The following is a 21,509-nucleotide window of genomic DNA, read 5'->3' as shown; positions in this document are numbered from 1 at the left end:
AATAGAGCAGAGGCATCTGACGAAAAGCACTACTACTGGGTGTGTTCAGTAACCTAGTTGCACACATGTTCTTTCTTATGTGTGCAACTCTTATGTATCAAAGAATTGCAGCAGCACCAAAATTAAAACAATGGAAAGTAAAAAAAAAAGTAATGATCATTACAAACGCAGTTTAAGTCCAAGGATCATTGTGTAAGGCTCCTCACTGCAAGAACAAAGACAGAAATCAAAGGACATGAAGGGTAAAAAGAAGAAAATCATACAGAGTGAAACATGACAGAAATACAAAAAGTTTGGGATCTGCCAGTGAGTTAGCTCATACATTGATTAAGGTAATCCCTAAATCCCACGATTGTACCAGAACCAACACTGCAGAGGGTACAAATGCAGAAATTATGGACATTAACTAATAAGAATCACAATACATTTGACTTTCCCAGACTTTCAGTGCTGGAGAATGACAATACTCTATGGTCAGAAGAAACATATTATATATATGTTATGTTTTTTGGGGATCGAAAGCCTATAAATTGTTATTATAGGCTTTCGATCCCCAAAAAATGTATAATAAAAAACTGGAAAAGTGAAAGACTAAAGAATCAGTTGAAAGTAAACAGTGTCTGTCTTCTTGTTTGTCCTCATACTTCCTGTTGGTATTTCCCCAGGCCAAACCCATGCAGGTTATTTGCAGACTCTAAATTGACCGTCAGTTTAAATGTGAGAGTGAGCGGTTGTTTTTCTCTATATGTCGACCCTGCGTATCGCTGGCAACAGATCCCACTTGAACCCTGCCACTTGCACAGTGGCAGCCTGGGATATGATCCAGCTCCACCCTCAATGAAAAAAGCGGTAGAGATTATGGATAGGTGGTCTTAGTGGGTAAGGTGGAAAGTTCTATAGCTCTAAATGCATTTTTCGTGTGGGCCTGAGCTTTGTAATGACATGGAGATGGCACAGTGCAGATTCCAAATTGCCATATTTGTACATCACTCATCCTAAGTTGAAAGGAAACATTATGCCACCATAAGAAAAGAGCAAGCTCCAGTGTTTTGGCTGTAATAGCTTTTTGTACATTATTGCATGCACGGTTGACTAAGTACAGTAGTGAACCATTACACCCAAAAGGGTAACCTCAGAGCCCATGCACTAGTCTTGGAGTATTATTAGTGGATTTTTTTTTTTACTATGCAAGTAATTCATGGAACTGGGTGAAGGCTATTACGGTGGAAAGGCAGTGATTTGTAATACTGGAGCTTGGTCCATTACTGTTGCAGAAATTATTCATTCCTTCATCTCACAGTGATTCTTGGATTTTGGAGGCTCCGCAGCCTTACACCTGATCCCATTCAATAGCTCAATAAATGCTGTTATTGTGGCGTGCACTCAGGGGTGTGTCCTCTCACCCAGTGGGTTGATGGGTAATGTTAGAGGCTGTAGCTATATATACTTCCCGTATGGGGAACATGTGAAGTTCTTCCTTGTTACTGAATAAACCACAGTAAACAGTACCTGCGTCTCTGCCTTTCCTTGTCTTGCCACATTGGTGACCCCTTTTGTTTTGGACATGTTCGAGGTAGAGGAGGATAGTGTCCCTTCCTCATCGGGGGAAGACGTATTTTCCTCCCCGGCGTCCGTGGACCGTGTCTCCACAACGACCATGGCGCCGCAGCTTCCGCGACCGACCAACTCCGCGGAGCACGTTAAACTGCCGGAGTTTTGGCAGAACGACCCCGCGCCGTGGTTTCTGCACGTCGAGGCTCTTTTCCATCTGCGAGGAGTAACGGCAGACGACTCCAGGTATTTTTTGGTGGTCGCGGCTTTGGGCCAGCAATCCACCCGGCGCGTGATGCAGCTCCTGCGAGCCCCGCCGCTGCGCGGAAAGTACGCCGCCCTCAAGCAGCTTCTCCTCCGGCGCTACAGCTTGTCAGCCGCGGAGAGAGCGGACAAGCTACTGTCGCTTCCCGGTTTGGGCGATGGTTCGGCAGTGGACCTGATGGACGAGATGCTGTCGTTGCTGGGCTCCGAGGAGGATGGTTTCCTTTTCCCGCACATCTTTCTGCGCCAGCTTCCGCGGCAGGTGCGCGCAGCCCTCGCCAACTCTTCTTGTTTGGCGGCCGGCGACTTCCGTGGATTGGCTGAGCAGGCGGACCGGATCCTGCTGACTTCGAGGAACGTCTCCGTGCAGAGTGTGGCCGTGGAGTCCTTGCAGCCGACGTTGGAGGATGAGGTTCCGGCATTGACGGCTGCAGTTTCCACCCGCAGACAGCGCGGCCAGCTGTGTTTCTTCCATCAGCGCTTCGGCAGCAAGGCGCGCCGCTGCGTTCCTCCGTGCGCGTTCGAGGCACCGGGAAACGGAAGAGCCGGCGCTCGGTAGCAGCCGTGGGCGCTGGCGAGCAAGAGGAGCTGCTGTTCGTTCATGACTCCATATCAGGTAATCAGTTCCTGGTGGACTCCGGCTCGCAGAAGAGCCTTCTCCCTCCTGCAGCTACGGACCTCTCGGCCTGTGGCAGTGGTCCGCGTCTGACAGCGGCTAACGGTTCGGCTATAGAGACGTTTGGTACCAAGTCTGTGACTGTGTGTTTCAATGGACGCAAATTTCTGTGTGACTTTGTTGTAGCTTTCATTACGGTTCCTATTATCGGAGCAGATTTTCTGTGCACTAATGGGTTGTTAGTGGATGTAGCTAATCGCAGGCTCATTGATGCTGTGTCTTTTTCGTCTTTTCCGTGTCAGACAGGGGGACCCGGGCCGTTAACACACGCTAATTTCGCGGCGTCAAAGGATGTCTTCCAGCGCTTACTGGCGGAATTTCCTTCGCTGACAACGCCCGCATTTTCTGCCGCGGTTACTAAACACGGCGTGGAACATTTCATTCCCACTGCGGGTACGCCCGTTTTCGCACGTTCGCGTCGCCTCGACACCGTGAAGTTAGCCACCGCGAAGGAGGAGTTTGCTACCATGGAGCGTTTGGGGATCGTTAGGCGGTCCAACAGCCCGTGGGCTTCGCCGCTCCACATGGTGCCCAAGGCGGATGGGTCTTGGCGGCCGTGCGGTGACTTCCGCCGTTTAAATAACATTACGGCCCATGACCGTTATCCCATTCCGCATGTGCAGGATTTTTCGATTCGTCTGGCGGGCATGACAATTTTTTCTAAAATCGATTTGGTGCGAGGTTATCATCAGGTGCCTGTGCGGGCAGAGGACGTGCCCAAGACTGCAGTCATTACACCATTTGGGCTTTTCGAGTTCCTGCGAATGCCGTTCGGCCTTAAAGGCGCAGCGCAGACGTTTCAGCGCTTGATGGACTCGGTGTTACGTGACCTCGCGTTTGTTTTCGTCTATTTGGACGACATCTTGGTGGCCAGCCCGTCGGTTGATGAGCATTTGTCGCACCTTAGGCAGGTTTTCCAGCGCCTTGATGGACATGGTCTCATTGTCAACACAGCCAAGTGCCAGTTTGGGCTGTCTGTCATAGACTTTTTGGGCCATCGCATTTCGTCGCAGGGTGCGGTTCCTTTGCCCTCGAAGGTGCATGCAGTTGCGGATTTTCCCCGTCCGGTCTCGGTCAGGTCGCTACAGGAGTTTTTGGGCATGGTAAACTTTTACAATCGTTTCTTGCCTCGTGCGGCCCAACTCCTGCAACCATTGTATGGTGCTTTGAAGCTTAAGAAAGCCAAGGAACAGGTTGACTGGACCCCTGTGAGGATCCAGGCTTTTGAGGGGGCTAAGGCTGCCCTGGCTAACGCTGCGCTTCTGGCGCACCCCGCGTCTCGGGCGCCCATCGCCCTCACGACCGATGCTTCGGATGTGGCTGTCGGTGCAGTTGTTGAACAGCGTGTTGCGGGTGCGTGGCAGCCCCTTGCATTTTTTAGCCGCGGTTTGCGAGACAGTGAGCGAAAATACAGCGTGTTTGACCGGGAACTGTTAGCGTTGTACCTGGCTACGCGTCATTTCCGTTTCCTGCTGGAAGGCCGCCCTTTCACAGCCTATGTTGACCACAAACCATTGACGTTTGCTATGGCGAAGGTGACAGAGCCATGGTCTGCTCGCCAGCAGCGCCATCTAGCGGCGATCTCCGAATTCACAACGGACATCCAACATGTGGCGGGACTGCCTGTTGCGGGTGCTGGTGTGCCCTGTGCATCTTGGGGTTGATTTTTCAGCACTGGCTGCCGATCAACCTGGGGACCCGGGTATCGTTGCACTGAGAGCTGCGAGTACCGGTCTGGAGCTGGAGGAGGCAGTGGTGCAAAATGGTGGGCCTGCCCTCCTTTGCGTCTCCACGGGCCGCCCCCGCCCGGTGGTGCCGGTTGCTTGGCGCCGTCGGGTCTTTGATATGGTGCACTCTCTTTCTCATCCGGGTGTCCGGGCGTCGGTGAAGTTGGTGTCTTCGAAGTTTGTGTGGCCTGGCCTTCGCAAAGAGGTCAAAGAGTGGGCGGCCACATGTGTGGCGTGTCAGCGCGCAAAAGTTCACCAGCACACTAGGGCGCCCCTCGAGCCATTTTTGATTCCGGCCAAGCGTTTTGATCATGTGCATATCGACCTTGTGGGGCCTCTTCCCCCTTCCCAGGGTTTTACACATCTCCTTACCATGGTAGATCGGACCACTAGGTGGCCAGAGGCGGTTCCTCTGTCTTCCACGACATCTGCGGACGTGGCACGCGCTTTTCTTTCAGCTTGGGTCTCACGTTTTGGTGCACCGTCTGATATCACCTCTGACAGAGGCCCGCAGTTCATTTCAGATCTCTGGTCGGCGCTAGCAAAGTCTCTGGGCACACAGGTTCACCGTACCACTGCCTACCACCCCCAGGCTAACGGCTTGTGTGAACGTTTTCACCGGTCGCTTAAGGCGTCATTGCGGGCTGCGCTCTCAGACGCGAACTGGTTGGATCGGTTGCCGTGGGTGATGCTCTGGTTGCGCTCGGCTCCTAAGGCTGACCTGGATGCCTCGCCTGCAGAGTTGGTGCTCGGTCAGCCGCTCCGCGTCCCAGGGGAGTTTCTGCCTCAGAGCTCGGCCCCCTTTCCGTTTCCTGTTGCGCGTCCTGCGTCACAGGCCGCTTGTGCACCGGTGCCCGTGCATCATTTTTCTCCTCGGTCTTTCGTGCCAACGGATCTCGCGACCACTCGGTTTGTTTTCGTGCGTCACGATGCTCACCGGTTTCCCCTCCAGCCCCCGTATGACGGCCCGTTTAGAGTGTTAGAGGCGGGTTCTAAAAGTTTCATTCTGGACATGGGCGGGCGCAGGGAGCGCGTTTCGTTAGACAGGCTTAAGCCAGCTCATCTGTTGGCCGGCGAAGAGGTGCTACCGGCCCGGGTTCCCCGTCGTGGTCGCCCCCCTTCTAAGACCCCTGTGTTGTTTTCTCCAGTTGTGCCTCCTGATCCTGTGCCTGTTGTAAATGATGTCCCTTCTGCCTGTTCCACCCCTGCGTTTGCGGACGGGGGTCGGCGTAGCCGTTATGGTCGCCTCGTTAAACCCCCTGAGAGGTACTGACTTTTGTCACATTTTTTTTTCTCCCTCTGGGTGTTCGGGGGGGGGCTGTGTGGCGTGCACTCAGGGGTGTGTCCTCTCACCCAGTGGGTTGATGGGTAATGTTAGAGGCTGTAGCTATATATACTTCCCGTATGGGGAACATGTGAAGTTCTTCCTTGTTACTGAATAAACCACAGTAAACAGTACCTGCGTCTCTGCCTTTCCTTGTCTTGCCACATTATTACAAAAAAAAAAAAATACTCCATATATTTCAATAGCCTGATGTTCACACATTATTTGTAACGTGGTGGTATATTATAACACCATAGTCCATACACAGCATTATACATGACTGCGATGAATATGCTGGAGTGTGGTAATTGTCTGCTTTGTTATGTTTGACATCACCTCAACCGCTGTATTCTAATTTATAACCTGGTCTTTTGTGTTGCTGTATCTTATTTGCCTCCACAACAATCATATTCCCCCACGGGGGTCATTAAAGTTTCATCTCCTCCACAAATCATTATATGCATAAATGAGCAGAGAATACATTTTTAACTCTTTGTGGAGTAAGGCTGATATCCAAAGGCTATTCAAACAATTAAAGGACTCTAGTTTGTACTATGTTTCAAATTATGTTAAAGATGGAGGTTAAGAGGTTAATCACATATTTTAAATGTTTATAAATGGCTGTTAGGTAAAGAATGAAATGCAATGCTGGACTGGCCTAGAGGTATTTACTGTTAAGAGACAACCAGGGTGACGTGAACTTGTCAGATAGCATCCATCCCTCTGAAGATAGCCACGTACACTTCAGCAACACGTTCCTGAGAAGTATTTTTGAAGTCCAAAAAATAGATTGTCCATACCTTTGGATGCGACCAATAGGACTGTACCATCAGTGTACCATAATGTGTTGCCATGGTAACTATGGTATATTTGCTATTGTGGTTGTGGAGAAGTCATCATTTTTTTTTAATCAGGTTAATGGTAAAAACACTATCACCAAGAACATGCTTTAAATTAGAATTATTTTTCCTCCGTCAGTTAATAATGGGGGGGGGATATTCGTGAATCACTCAGAAACCGACTGACTGATGGCAGATGCTAGATTTGATCGGCCAGAGGGACGTTTCAATTATAAGATTCAATTATTTCATAGAAAAAGGGAGAAAAGTAAAAAACAGAGAAGAAAGAGACGCATGTTGTCTTATTTTAACATCAAGACATAGCAAAGCAGAAATAAAGCTAATACAACATAATGATGCTGCAAAAGCTGCTAGACTCATTACTGATGAGGGAAGTGAATAGAGCGTCAGCCGTCCCTAGTATAATCATGTTATATAGGTTGGCTTAATCGAAAGCAATGCATCATATTCTATAAAGTCTTTACTTTTTTCAACTGTATAAGTTTTTTCTGTGAAAGCTTTTACCTCTCTTTTCCATTGTAGTAGTGTTGAAGACGTTGTGATCACAACACATAACCATCATCTCACCTCATCTCACAGGTCTCCAGCAGAATTGCGGCTTGAAGAAAATTGAGGCGAGAGTTTCCTTAACTCAAGTACTCACTTGGGCATTTTAACTCAGCGAGCATGAGTCAGAGCAGCAACCGAATGCTTTGAACTGAGGGTCATCATCGAGGGTCTATCTTAAAAGGAGTATAAGGCAGCATCTCTGTGTATTACCTCAGTCTAGAAGCCGAACTACAGCACTAAGTGCATCTGTGTGTTCTGTGGCCTTCACAGGAGTCATTATCCATATCAGGGCGAATGTAAAGACCGTGCACGAGAAATGTTCATCTCATCCGCTCCCTTTAATGTCATCATTCTCTTTTCCTCCACCACCATCTGCTTGCTTTGTCTGCTCCAGCAAAAGCTAACAAATGGGGACTATGTGATATGTATGATGACGGGAGCTATGCAAAAATGTAAATGAAAAATGCATGGTAATTGGAGCCACCATGCAGAGAAGACGCCCGCTCAGCAGGGATTATTTTGAGAATGATTTAACTTTAAGGCCTCTCATTTAATGGACAAAAAAAATCTATCTTTGTACAAACACATACACACACACATGCACACACGGGCACATACAAATAAACATATATATTCCCCAAATCCCAAAAGACATTTTCAAACAAATGTTCCATTTGATTGTCTAAACACAAAGTAACTGGTCACCCTTCAAACACACACGCACACACTCACACTCACACACTATAAGGTTGACTGTGTGTTCATTATTTATCATTGTTTATATCTTTGATAGAGTGCCGGCGGAGATAACAAAGCTAAAACTGCTGACTGATGGACATTTTGCCTTCACACATATACAGTACAGACACACTTACACCCCCTGCTACAAAAACACACACGCACATACACACACTGGAGCTTATGGAGCTGTACGAACAGGCAGGCAGTCAGCTGTTTGTGTGTGTGTTCCTTATTTATCATCATTTGACATATTGCCACTGGAAATAATAGGGCTAAAGTGCTGACTGATTCAGATTTAGTTGTCACATATACTCCCCGACACAACTGTTGTCTTACCCACACATACACACACACATAAAAATACCCTGAGGTCTGTGCATAAAAATACACATCAAAGTGATTTAATGTTAAAGTTCTTGCCTGTCTCAGTGAGTTTAAACAAAAATTTTGCTGACGCTATAAAAGACATCTTTGTTATTTGCAGACAATAATTTAAAGTGGAAATCACAGAGACAGTTTCCTTCATTTTCTGCCTTTTGTTTTTATCTTTTCTCTTTGTCAATATAGATCCGATGCATCCTTCCCTCACTCCTAAGTCAAACCATGTGGGTGGTGCTGTGATGTCTTGTTTCAAATTTGATTGCGGGTGTGTTTGGCCAGGATGCTCATACGATCTCATCACATGTGTTTCCAGCTTGAAAACTATGGGCAAATTCAGGCTATAGAGCAAAACTATATGACGCATATTGTGTCACACCTGTGTGTCTATGTATGTGTGGGTCCCTGTGCAGGTGCTGTAGGACACAAAAAACGATATGGAGATAAGCTCATTAAAATGTTCATCCACAGCTTAATGTTTCTCAAAAGATATAAAATTGTGAGCCGTGCAACTCACCATAGTCTTCAGTAATTTCAAGCCATCTTTTGTAACCAAAATGATAACTCTAGTTCTCTAGCAGAAGCTGCAACCTCATCGTGGATCCAGTGATATGATAAATCTCAACATGCCAGTTAAAACCTCACTGAAACCACATACGTGTTTGCATATTGTATTGTTGTGGTTGCAAGAGGCGCACGTCTGACTTGTCTCCAACACCACCGCAGGAATGATGATTATTACAGCCACGTCAGGCTGAACATCAAAGGATCAAGCTTCAGAACCAGAAGGTTCTTCAATCTGTCAATCATATTATAACATCACTGAGCTCAGTGGCTTAAAATGAAGGAAAAGTGACACTTTGTGAAAATTCAATGTTCCCATGAGAATCCTGAACGCCACGTTCTGATTAGAACTTAATTACCTCATGAGGAAAAGACTCCTGTTCTAATTGACGGCATTGATCTACTTACATCAGTAGTTTGACAAATTAGTCAGATAATCTGTTTCAAGCAGCATTAATACACTTACCCCCTGTATGTTTAATTGTGTATAGATCTATTGCATGTTCAACTACCAGCGATTCTTAACGTCTCCCAGGTACCATATGGGTTTGAGTGTGTGTGTGTGTGAGTGTGCGTGTGTGTGAGTGTGGGTCTGTGTGAGTGTGGGTCTGTGTGCATTGACCACTCAAGCGATTAACATCAGGTGTGTCAGCACTCTGAGTCTGATGGATAAGACACATTAACCCCTCTCCAAAGTGCGTGTGTGTGTGTGCTTGTGTGTGTGTATGTGTGTGTGTGAGAGACACAGGGGGACAGAGTATTTCACGCTGGACTCTCCCATCACCACAGGTCAGCACTGTTACTGACAAAGTAAGAAAAGTGTGTGTGTGTGTGTGTCTGTGTGTGTGTGTGTGCGCGCGCGTGCTGGCAGATGTGCGTGTGAGAGTGCATGTGTGAACAGCCATAATGACGGTGACTGGTCTAGACGAGGTTCCGGAGCTCATATTGCATTCTAATTAAAAAAAACAAAATAAATAAACAGTAAATGTGACATGAGTGTTACAACACTGAGACCCTTAAACCAAGTGCATGCAGTGCTGATGATCTGTTTAGAAATATATTATAGACTTTAACACAGACAATGAGCTGTGATTGAATTTATGATATTGGCTAGGGCATTTTACAGTACTTATCAAACACTGGCATTTAAATGACCACATTTGTATCCGGCACTATTATTCATTACCTTCAAATTAATCAGTGACCTCCCGTTAAGAGATCAAGTGATGTAGAATATAATTTCCCTATTATGTCCAATAAATAACCCAAGGTATTATCACTGGGTTTACATGGAATAATAAATAAAACCAAATATTTAACAAGTGCATGCGTATTTAAGTGTGTGTGTGTGTGTGTGCGTGTTTGTGTGTGTCTTTTCAATTCACAGCATGACTGACTAAATATATACCTACAAATATGTTCATGTTCCATAGGTATCCAGCGGCCGTGGCCCTGGACCTGGACGGGAAGATAGTGAAGGTGACTCAGACGGCCACACATCAAACTCCACACTGCCTGTCTCTGCCAGCCCATCATCCATTCACTTCCAATCCATGAGGCAGTGAAACAGACACCTCTCCAAGTCCCTAAGGACCCCAGAGGCAGAGGACAGGAGGGAGAAGCTGAGCGTGGATGATGGGACACTCTATTTAAACTGCGCACACGTACACACACACACGCACATACAAACACACAAACACACACACACACTTCCTTCTCTAACTCCATCTTCCCCCTTGTTCCTATCTGTCTTCTCCCATGCATCATTCACCATCCCTCTCTGCTTGCCTCCTTCGCCGCGATCCTTCTATTTTTGTTTTCCTCTCTCCACCACACCAGTCACCGAGATTTGTTTATTTGTAAAGAAACAAAGCAACCCCAGGCGAGGCGTTTATGAAAAAATACACATCTCATCAACATAAATCAAAAGTGCAGCTGTGACAGCAAAGAGCACCTCAAGCGCTAATTGAGATTGCGTACCTATCGCAGTATTTGCCTGAAGGGAATGGCAAACCCGGATTGTCTGCTAAACAGCAGCGAGTGATTGTTCTGCATGCGGAAAGCTGAATCTCTCCTTATTCTCTTCCTTTAATCTCCTCTGTCATTAAACGTCATTATATCTTTGCATTTTGTTTTTCAGTAAGGTAATGTGCTGCCCTTACAAATGCACTGAACTCAATTAGCTTCTCTTTTTTATCTAGTTTTTTTTTATATATATATATTTGCTGAGATGATTTAGTAAGAAACCCCAACATTTGAGGAGGTCTCCAAGCAACATTATGAATCTAAAAATTAGCCAATAAGCCAAAACCATAGGAAAGGCTCAGATGGAGGCAAATATTGAAAATTATCCTAAATGCTGCAAAAACAAGGTTTAGTCAATTGTTTGCAGGGAAAACAACTTATTTTTGTGGAGCTTTGGTTCTCTGAAGACACATTTGGAGTCTGTATGCGTTGAAGTGTTATGGGTAATGGAAAGCAGCGCAGACTAGTTGGTGTACACGCCTCCCAAATCTCCACAAGGCATCATGGGGACTGAGCTGAATGGTTAATCCTGCTTTTGTTGGGAGGTTGGTAGTGAAAAGGCAGAGAAACAAAACATCATGTAAATGTTACTCCACATTTCAGAATCATGTACTTAATGCCAGAGAAAGCAAAAGTCCATATTCATGTTTTATTTCAGAGCCTATAAAGGCATGTGTGAGGCCATTATAAATCATTGTAGGTGTGAGGGTTTTCAAAAAAGTTCAGCCTAGTTTGTATTTTCAAAATTTTTAATTAATTGGTATAATAGATTTAGTAGCATCCAACCGTGGTTGTGTTTCTAAATTATGGAGCACAATCTGGTCAGGTAGCTGTGTGAATCTCTAATGATCTGACCTGGTTCTACCTCTCAAGGAAGAAAACACACATTTGGGGTAGTAAGCCCCTTTCTGTCTTGGTGAATACAGTCTGAACCACAAAGTTGTTATATCTAGATCGGTGTGGGAGACTGCCCCCCCTCCTGTTGTCATGAATACAGTGTGCCCCTATTCAGTCCCCCCCCGTTCTTACTTACAACGTCATCACACCTTACAGAGCCCCTTCTCCTGAAACCCCCTCCTGCCTTTTGTGTTATAATACACACGTGGTGTTGAAAACCCCGTTCTGTGTTAAAGGCTGGACTCTGGTTGAAAATTTCTCTCTATCACCAGCAGGTCACTTAGGTCTTCTGACACTGGAACACGCTTCCTTGCTGTGTCAACGGCTTTAAAAAGCAGCCAAAACTCATTTATTTAAACTTAACGTTGTCTAGACTTCTATTGTCTGTGTTCCAAATGTGTCTTCATGTTTTATTGTTTGTTTATTGTTCATTTTAAACGTTGCTGACCGAGTTATGGTTAAGGAGGCCGGGGAGCGACTTTAACCATTGCTCTGGAAGCACTGAACACTGGCTCAGTTTAATAAGCTATTCACAGGCCAGATTTGTTTTTCAACTGTTTTATTCTTGTTGTATTTCCCTACTGCAAACCTACACTCTGCAGCCATAAACCCCACTGGTAATTAATGTTGGCCATTTTTATCGATTTCCCCATTGTTGGTTTATCGTATTTAAAGCACCTTGTAACTCTGATTTAGGAAGTGCCTCAATAATAAAGTTTTATTTTATGGTCCATCTGATTGGCATCCAATCAGGACTTAGAAATAAAAAGCGGATATTCAAACAGTGCCAGTCGAACTTTACTATTGTCACCTGTGTGTGAGAATACAGAAGCAAATTACAGACCGCTAACAGTTTTATCGTGTTTCCATTTATCACGTTGATGTGGTATTGGTTTAATGTGGTTAGGGATTACAGGTTCACAAAGTTACTGCACAAAGTTAAATACAAATATTTCTTCTGAGACATTTAGTCTCGACAACAAAATTGTGGAGGTAAAATATTCTCAATGTTAATATATTAAATATGTTTTTATTACTTTAATGTATAAGAGGAGAATTTAAAGAAAAACACATATTATAAGAAGTCAGCATGCAGAACAGCACACTACAAGCTGTGTTATAAAGAGTTTACTATTGTAGATGGAGCAGGTATTGATGACAAACACACATATACACACACACACAGTCTAGTCCAAACCAGGAATTAGGCAGACTGATTGGTGAGTGACAACTGAAATCGAATTTCTCTGTAGTGAAAGCCCCATAGGACTTGGGTAGGATACACACACACACACGGCAATATGGGTAAACACACACAAGCATGACCACACAAACACACACTCCAACACAGGCACACATCAGCATGCACAATTGATGAATAATTGCTGTCACACAAAAAAACACATACACGTATTTCCTCTTTCAGTCTCCCTGTCACTCTCTCTCTGCCTCTCACACACACACACACACACACACACACACACACTATTTTCCCCACACGTCCCTCCTCTCCAATTTACTGCCAAAGCTGTCTCTTCAAAAGCAGATCTCTTTTTTTCTCTCCACGCCATCACAATGAGAATGGCATCTGGCAACTGCAGACAAAACAAAAGTTTGAGAACGGCCGTCATTATGCCGCAGCCATGATTTGAATGGTGGCGACTGAAATGACAGTCGTGAAGCTGGAGAAGAAGAAACGCCCTTTAGTCTGATTTGAAATGAGAAATGAGAAAGAAAGGAAGGAAGCACACATCCACGTCGCGTATGTGTTTGTATGTATTTTAATATCCCCTGCCTTTGAGTTACAATGATAATAGTGATAATCCTTTTCAGGGACGCCACTGCAAAGAAGCTGGAAGCAGCTGGATGTTCCTGATGGAAACACGGGTATCAGAGGTGTATAGGTGCAATGCCGCAACGAGCAGCACAGGAAGCATCACATGTCCCTTACACTCTCATTGATTGCAACTTGGCCCGTAATGATTCTGAAACCGAGATCTTACAAAACCATCTTCTCACATCCAGGCACAAAAGGATGGAGCTGTGATATAACCACTGCATGTGAAGCCTGCCGAGCTCCCACTATTCTCACTTCTTTTTCACTCAACAATTTATAATGTAACACTTATAGTAATTCTGTTATCCATCCCCTCAACTGAGTTGGATTCAGAGTTGACGGATTGATTATGGACACTTTTTGCCGTTATCAATGTACAGTGATCGGAAACAGCAGAACTTATACAGCACCATTCTGGGGATCTTTTCACAATCCTCCACTGTTTTTTACCAGGTTGCATTTACAGCTTAATGCAGACACACACACAACAGTAGCATTCTTTGAAATGCAAATATAGCCGCTATGTGACATTTTTTGATGAAGCTTCTACTAAATATTACTGTGTGTGTGTGCCCGCGCACTTGTGTGTGTGTGTGGAGACTGTATGCTCCTTTAACGAGCGCAGCAGCCGATGCTGGGTCACATATTCCTTTGGGACGTCAGCACTTGTTAGTTGTGATGAATTCAAGCTTAAATGACCACTTGCATCCTTTGCTCACATATGGGGCAGGTAGAATGGGGTTTTATCCATTGCATTATCCACTGCTACATTCACTGTGGGAATTTGTGATGAAAAGATATGGTTTGTTATGACATTCCTACAAAGAGTGATTTTAGACTCCCCACCCCAAGTCGATTTTGATCCAGAGGAGGAGGAGATAATAAGCGTGCATGTTCACACACATTTCTACACATCATAGACACAAATTAAACCGCTCTTTTTAACATTCACTGCCTGTTTTCTTCCACTAATAATCTCCATTCAATGTATCTGCTCCCATCCTACTGTTAGGTCCAGGTTTCTGCCTCCCTTTCCTTTCATTGTGTTCTCCATGTGTTTTCCCTTCTCCCGGTGTGTCTTGTCCTTCTCTCTCCGTTTGTGTGTGTGTCTGCCTGGAGCTGGGTGGGGCCTCCTCTGGACTGCCTCAGAGCCGAGCTCCATCTCCTTACCACCTCTCCTCAGTCTATAAAACTCCAGCTCATCTCTCCTGTCTTCGCCAGATTGTCCTCCCACCAGAGTGGCTTTTGGAACGTGTATCTTCTAATGATTTTTTTAAGCCTCGCTTTGCTGCCAACTTATCCCTTGCTCCTTTTTTAGCTACAGAACCAGCTGCTCAGTGTCATCCTGTTTTTGGAACCTCATCTGCTCCGGGCCTCCGCCTACCAGCTCCACTCTGATCACCACCAGTCTGCCTTCCTTCTGGACTTCACTGCCTGCAACAGCCCACTCCAGCTCCATCCAATTGAGCAAAACATTTTTAGAACCATCTGTTATGGAAGTTTTCTGGAAGCTGGTGAAAGAAGAACCTCAGAAGGTTTTTATTGTAGACTTGATGCATCAAGGAGACCAGAAGGTGGAACAATATACAAACGCTAACACGTTACCATGAGCAACTGTCAGCCCCAAGTCTGACGATGTCTTCCACAGCCTCCCAGTATACCTTCCTCTACTTGTGTCATCCATTCTAACAGCACATCAATGCGTGGCTAGAATTGCTGTCCCTCTCTATGTTACATGTAGGTGTCCTATTGGATAGTTAAAAGTATGGATTCCTAAATCACATTGTGTCCTTAAGTCTTGCCACTGATTAAATACACAAAAGAGTTGAAGTTAGTGCCTCTCTGTCTGGGGCATCATATGAAAGTCCCTGAGCGTAGACATTAAAATGTACTGTTGGTTGGCCCTTTATCTATAACCTGACCTTGGCTCCTGCTAAGAGAGAGAAGGGAGTATCTGTTGAATTAGACAGGCACTATTCTCATTTACAGATATAATAAACATTACATATAGTGGCATAAACAGTAGTGGTCAAAAAAATGTCAACACCATTTATATACTCTACATTTGTGTTCTGCACTTTGGGTCCGCCAGAGGCCAAATCTAATCAAATCTTTTTCAGTCTTTCTAAATCCACATTTTTGTTTCCTTTTCCCTTCTCCAACAGAACATACTCATCTGTTTTGTGTGATATACAAGTCCTAACTCCCTACTATTAGGCACTGGACTCACAGCTGAAGTGACGCTGGAGCAGGATAACACAGAGGAAGTCGGTCTGCACAATATCTCTTTCAAGGTCTAAATCTGACAGCAGACAGAAAACAAGGCCCGAGAGAGGTCAAGTGCATTATTAATGTGTTGTTCTGCATCATTCTGTTTTCTACAATACTGCAGTCAGTCCATATTCTCTCATTGCAACTAAAATTAATATATATGTTTTAATGAAACTTTTTATCATTAGCAATCAACATATTGTTGGAAGTGCAATGCTAATCTGAAACAATGTATTTTTAAAACATGAGCCGAGGCTCTCCCACATCAGTCTGACCTCCTTTAGGTTAAAGCACTGGATTATATTTATCTATCCAGTCATTCTTCTCTCATTTATGTGAGTTCAAAAAGGTTTAAGTAGCTATGATGCTTGCTCCACGACTCATGTTTATAAATGGTTCACAAAGTCCACACTGAATTTCTCCAAAGAGATTTTTATGTATGCTGCACCTCATGCCTTGGACTTTCTATAACTTGATTTTAAATTGTGGCTCCTCTGCTGGAATTTGAATGAATTTGCTGCAGTCCAAATATAGAGTTTGGGGCATTTTCTAAAGCCTGATGTGTCTAATTGAGTCATTGTTTTGGAGAAATGTCTCAGCTATTGATATTGATGTCTTTTAAGAAATATTTAGTTTCACAATTCAACATAGCGCTGCATTTTTTTTTCTTTTTACATACAGTAACATTTTCTTGGGATATTTAATTCAAACATTTAATTTCTCTTATTCACACTCTGTGCTTCAGCATATTTAATTTGAAGAAACACGGTGAATCCAGTGTTTTTCATTAATCACGTCGCCTGTGGCAGCTCGCAAAATGTATCCGTTTCCCAGAGAGAATCTGATTCTGTGCGACAGACTGCGATATTAACTTCACCTGCCCTGTCTCACTTTTAATCTAAGTGGGTTCACATAAATGTAGATATAACAGTGGGAGATAACACATGGTGCCTAAAATAAAAAGGTTCAAGAGTAATTGGACGCTTGGCTACTTTATGTTTCATGTGCAGCTGCATCATACTAATGTGTGTGAAAGATCTCGAGTGGCTCAGAGTTGACAGAAAAGTTGAGATTGAGGTTAAATTGTTCATGTAAGTAGTAAAGCAGTGACAATCAAAGTGAAGGGGATATTAATGAGGCTTTGAAACAAAACAATAAAATGACTCCATGACTTGGGACAGATGAGCAAGTCATTCTGCATTAGCAGGAAATGATTTGCATAGTGGAGAAAAAATAATGTCAAGTATACTCTCCAGGATGTTTTCATTTCCTTTTCAATTAGCAGGAGAACCCTAACGGCCATGACTAATGTTTAATCTGGCTTTATCAACATGATGCAAAGAGGAAAGCGTTGGTTCTGTTATGGCTGCTGTGATCTTTTTTCATGCTGCTCGTCATTATCTATATATGACTGATTATGACCAGAACACTCTGATTTTAAAATGATTACAATATAAAAATAACACTGAGTTCCCCTCCCCTTTCAATACAACGCTCCACGTGTTATTAATGAATACAAGCGACCAATGCAGTCGAGCTGGATTTGGATATTCTGTTTTGAAGATAGAAACGGTCATTGTTGTATCAAGGATATAAATGAACGCATGATCTAATCTACCTTCACTTTAAGTTTATTTGATATCTGCCATATTTTATGGTGATTGGTAAGATCTATGTATATCATTTAAATGACTTTATAGAGACATAACTCACTAAGTAACAGACAAAAACACTAAACAGCAATCAGACTGATACCTGGACTATCACAATCAACAGGCCTAACAATATATTCAGTTAACAAAGGATAACATTAAAAAGATAAACACATAAAATAAATAGATAAATCAACAGCTTCAATCCTGAGGTTATTAAGATGATATATTTGCAAGGTTTGTAAATTTGTATAAATTGCATCCGTTTCATTTTATATTGCTACAAGTTTCACACCCACATCTATAATAATCTTCACAGATTATCTGCTTAACTTCTGTTCAGGCACTTTATTTCCTTCCTCTGAGCCTTTGTAACTCCTCCTGCCTCTTGATCTCTCTTACACTAGATCTGTTTTTCACAAACCGGTACATAGCCTATAAAATATCCTCTCCTCTTTTATACTTAATGCTGGCTGCCTCCCCTCGGGCATATACTTCAGCAGCTCCCCCCACCTCCCCTTCTCTTTTATTCCTCCCCCATATTCTGAAGTTGCTCACTGAAACATACAGCGTGATGCGAGGAGGCTTTACCAGAGGTTTGCAGAGGTCAAATCCTGCCTCATTTGCATATATACTATCACAGAGTAGTTTCTTGAGCCCCTTGGGCATTATGGGATATTTGATATATGGGTGCTATAACCCGTGGATGACATGCTCAGAGAGGCCGACTTAAAAAGGCACAGACAAAGACATACAGAGGCAACTAGAGATACATCAAAACAATCCGTCTTTTCTTTTGCCCTAAAAGTGCTGGTCTTATCATCCTGTGTGTTCAGGATCCTAAAATGTTAATTTTTTTCCAGATTTACAAACGTGTATGTATAATGTTTGACTGCTGCTTCTTTTTCCCCAGTCAGTCAAGTGAAATGATTTTTATTCCACACAAAACCATTGTGCCTCGAAAGTGGTTTCTAAAAGGTGCTTACAAAGCAAAGCGGCACAGTCTGGACATCAACAGCAATAACAAGATGGGATGAAAAAATACATTAAAATCATAAAGTATGAGCAATAAAAAAGAATGTATCAAATATGAACATAAACAACATTCAGCTTCATCAAAAAGTCAATGAATAAAAACAGGTTTTGAGATGAGTTGTGAATACTTGAACTGTTTCCTCTGATTTCCGTGTTTCCCAGAGGAGTAAAACAGGTCGGTGCAGTCGCCCTTCAGCAATTTGTTTAAACTGAGGATTTCAAACCAAACTGGCACATCAAATATATAATGGTTAAAGGTTCAGTGTGTAAGATTAATTTACATAAAGTGGTGAAGTATCATGTTGCAGCTGCAGCTAGTTTGTCCAGTAAAGGATACTGTAAAAAACAGGGTGGCCTCCGTAGAGAGGACCAACTCCCGATGTAAATATAAAATGTTTAAATATAAAGGGCTTATTCTAGGGTAAAGAACACAACAATTTGTACAATTTAAATGATTGATATGTTATAGAAGCACAATGGGATAGGCGGTACTTACAATACAGAATACACAGCTTGGGGCCCAGCTGTCAGTAAACAGGGACTGGGCTATTGGAAGGATCTGATTGTCTAGAAAACAACAAACATGCTCTGCTATTTTTGGAAACTAAAGCCAACTATCAACAGATATACTTCCATTAAGAAGAGCCCACATTCTGCTACTGAAACAAACTAAGTTTGCATTCTTGAATCAGAACCCTGACGTGTAACAACAGTGTCACGTTCTACCTCATCATGCTACCCTGCTTATTTCACTCATCTGAATCTGTGACTAGATCTGCTGCCAACTTGGTGGATGTTTGGTCCTTTAAAAATAATGGTTCAACATTTTCATGGTACTCCATGAGATATATTTTAGGCCAAACCACCAAACTCTAGTTCACACATCCAATGGTGTCCCTGCTTTTAACATCCAAAGAAACCACTTTAAGCCGCTGAACAAAAGATGAAGTCCTTAATCAAGGCCACTGAGAACCAGGAGTGGAGACACAGAAAGGCTCAGCAGCAGGAACGATGTCAACATCCTCTTATTGAACAAAGACTCCAAGGGTATTCTCAGTGTGTAATTCAGTCATTTGGACATGACTCAAAATATAATACACATAATTGAAGCACGCACGCACCCCCCCACACACACACTCCCTGGATTTTATCATCACTGATGCTACATTGCATTACCGCAAACCTTTTAACTCACCACTTATAACTTCCTCACATCAACCCATTTAACATCCTGGCATTTTAATGACACATAGTACACAGAGACACACACACATGCCTCTTACCGGAGTGAAGTTCATGACTTTGAGGATCCAGATGGTCAGTGCAAGGTTGACGATCATGGTGACGAGGAGGAGGAGGATGAAGAAGTACAAGCATCTCTTCCTCCAGCCATAGATCCCCACTGCTGGGTAAACCTGGGCACCGCACATGGACGCCCCCCGTTGGTGGAGCGGGTTGGGCTGCGCTGCAAGGATGTACTGCTCCTGGGTCATCTGAAAGACACAAATATGGCGAATACACGTCAGCATGGCTCATTTATAAAAGATCTTAGATTTGAGAATTAATGCTGATGAATTTTATCTTCATAACACTGTGAAGTCATTTGAGGGGAAACTGAACATTCTGTGTCACTCAACTAACCCTAGTTAAGTTACTTATATCCAATAATATAAAAAAATTATTTTTTTCCGACTATAAGTTTCTCGTTTTGAACAGAAAATCTGTGTTTGTTCAGCTCTGAACAGAAGCTTGACAAGCATTAAGGGAAAGTGTATAGAAAGAAAGGAAGAGGAAGGCAACTGTCTGCAGAGCAGCCAAAAATAAAGCAGAGAGAGGAGAGGATGAACTTTTGCGGGTTTTTGTCGTGATGAAGGGAAAAATGGAAACTGTTCTAAACAGTTGAATATTAAGCAGAACATGATGGAGGAGGAGACAAAGCATGAGAGATTGAAGGAGAGGGAGGTGACAGAGCAGGGGTGAGGGTGCAACTAAAAGGCATGAGACTGGAAAAAAATAATATAGAGGTGGAGCGGCGAAGTGGAGAGATAGCACAGGCATCAAGTAGTGAGAGATAGAAAGCCAGGATGGAGAGAGAGAGAGAGGGGGCAGATAAGACAGCAGAGGAGGACAGAGTCCATTAGTTGTAGTGCAGCAGGAGGAGTCATTGGTGGCAAGAGATATGGACACTGGCTGCAAGGCACTACTATCTCTATGATCTCCTCCTCTAACTCTCTCACACTCTCTTTACCTTCCTCTCTCCACTTCAAACTCTCTCCCTAATTCACTTCCTATCGCTCCCTCTCTTTTTATCAGTCTCTCTCACACACATAATGTCTTTACTTGCTGAGGCTGCATGACCTTAACACCTCGGCCACTGTTGATATTCTTTTTCAACCCTGCAATACTTTCTCTCCATATCCTCGCACACGATGACACCAACAAGGCTTGATGGCAAACAAAAATGCTGACTCCCGCCTCGCCCGCAGAAAAATAATAATAAAGGAAATGCAGACTTGGCCTGTGTGAGATTTGTTGGGTATTCACTGGAAGAATCTCAGTAACAAATATCAACTTTTTGTCATTGTCTCCAGCAAAGTTCCACTGACCTACTGTTGTTAGGACCATGTACATGAACTTTTAAAACATAGCATGGTTTGAAAATATGTTTGAACATGTGTGGTCTACAGTATCACCCCCCCCCCCCGCAAAAAAGAACGCCTTGCTGGTAGTAGCAGCTCCTCAGCAGGGAAGCAGCAGACAGCACATCAGACACATGCCACACACAGCTGATCAGCAAAGCAGCCGCCACATGCTGCAAATGTAATCGCCAACATTCCACTTATGAAACCACGTTCAAATTCACTAGATCCAAGTTTCTACGTGGATCTGCACCAAAATGCAGAGTCATAATTATCAGTCCCCTAAACAAACCTGATTTCTATAAATCTGTTAGAAATCAATGAAAGTGTGAAGAGTGCCCCATGTCACAACGTTAAAGAAAGTAAAACTAAAATCCTGGATCCACCCTCTCATCCAGAGGAGCTGCAAAATATATTGGGTTATTTTTTGGAACAATACCACATCGTCCACCAATAAACGTCATGGTAATCTGTCCAGCAGTTTTTGCGTAATCCTGTTTAGTGACAAAGGAGACAAAC

At 43.7% G+C, this 21,509-nt stretch overlaps 1 protein-coding gene across 1 annotated transcript in view; it reads right to left on the bottom strand.

Moving 5' to 3' along the window:
- The window catches only part of LOC128437513 (zeta-sarcoglycan), a 135,507-nt gene extending 115,663 nt beyond the window's left edge, over nucleotides 1–19,844 (bottom strand). The window contains exon 1 of the mRNA XM_053419697.1: nucleotides 19,635–19,844. Within this exon, the coding sequence (XP_053275672.1) occupies nucleotides 19,635–19,844 (210 nt within the window). The remainder of the gene's footprint in view (nucleotides 1–19,634) is intronic.
- Between the last annotated feature and the right edge of the window lie 1,665 nt (nucleotides 19,845–21,509).

This window comes from Pleuronectes platessa, chromosome 3 (genome assembly GCF_947347685.1).
Source record: "Pleuronectes platessa chromosome 3, fPlePla1.1, whole genome shotgun sequence".
Lineage (NCBI taxonomy): Eukaryota > Metazoa > Chordata > Actinopteri > Pleuronectiformes > Pleuronectidae > Pleuronectes > Pleuronectes platessa.
This window is presented reverse-complemented; position numbering and strand designations above follow the sequence as displayed.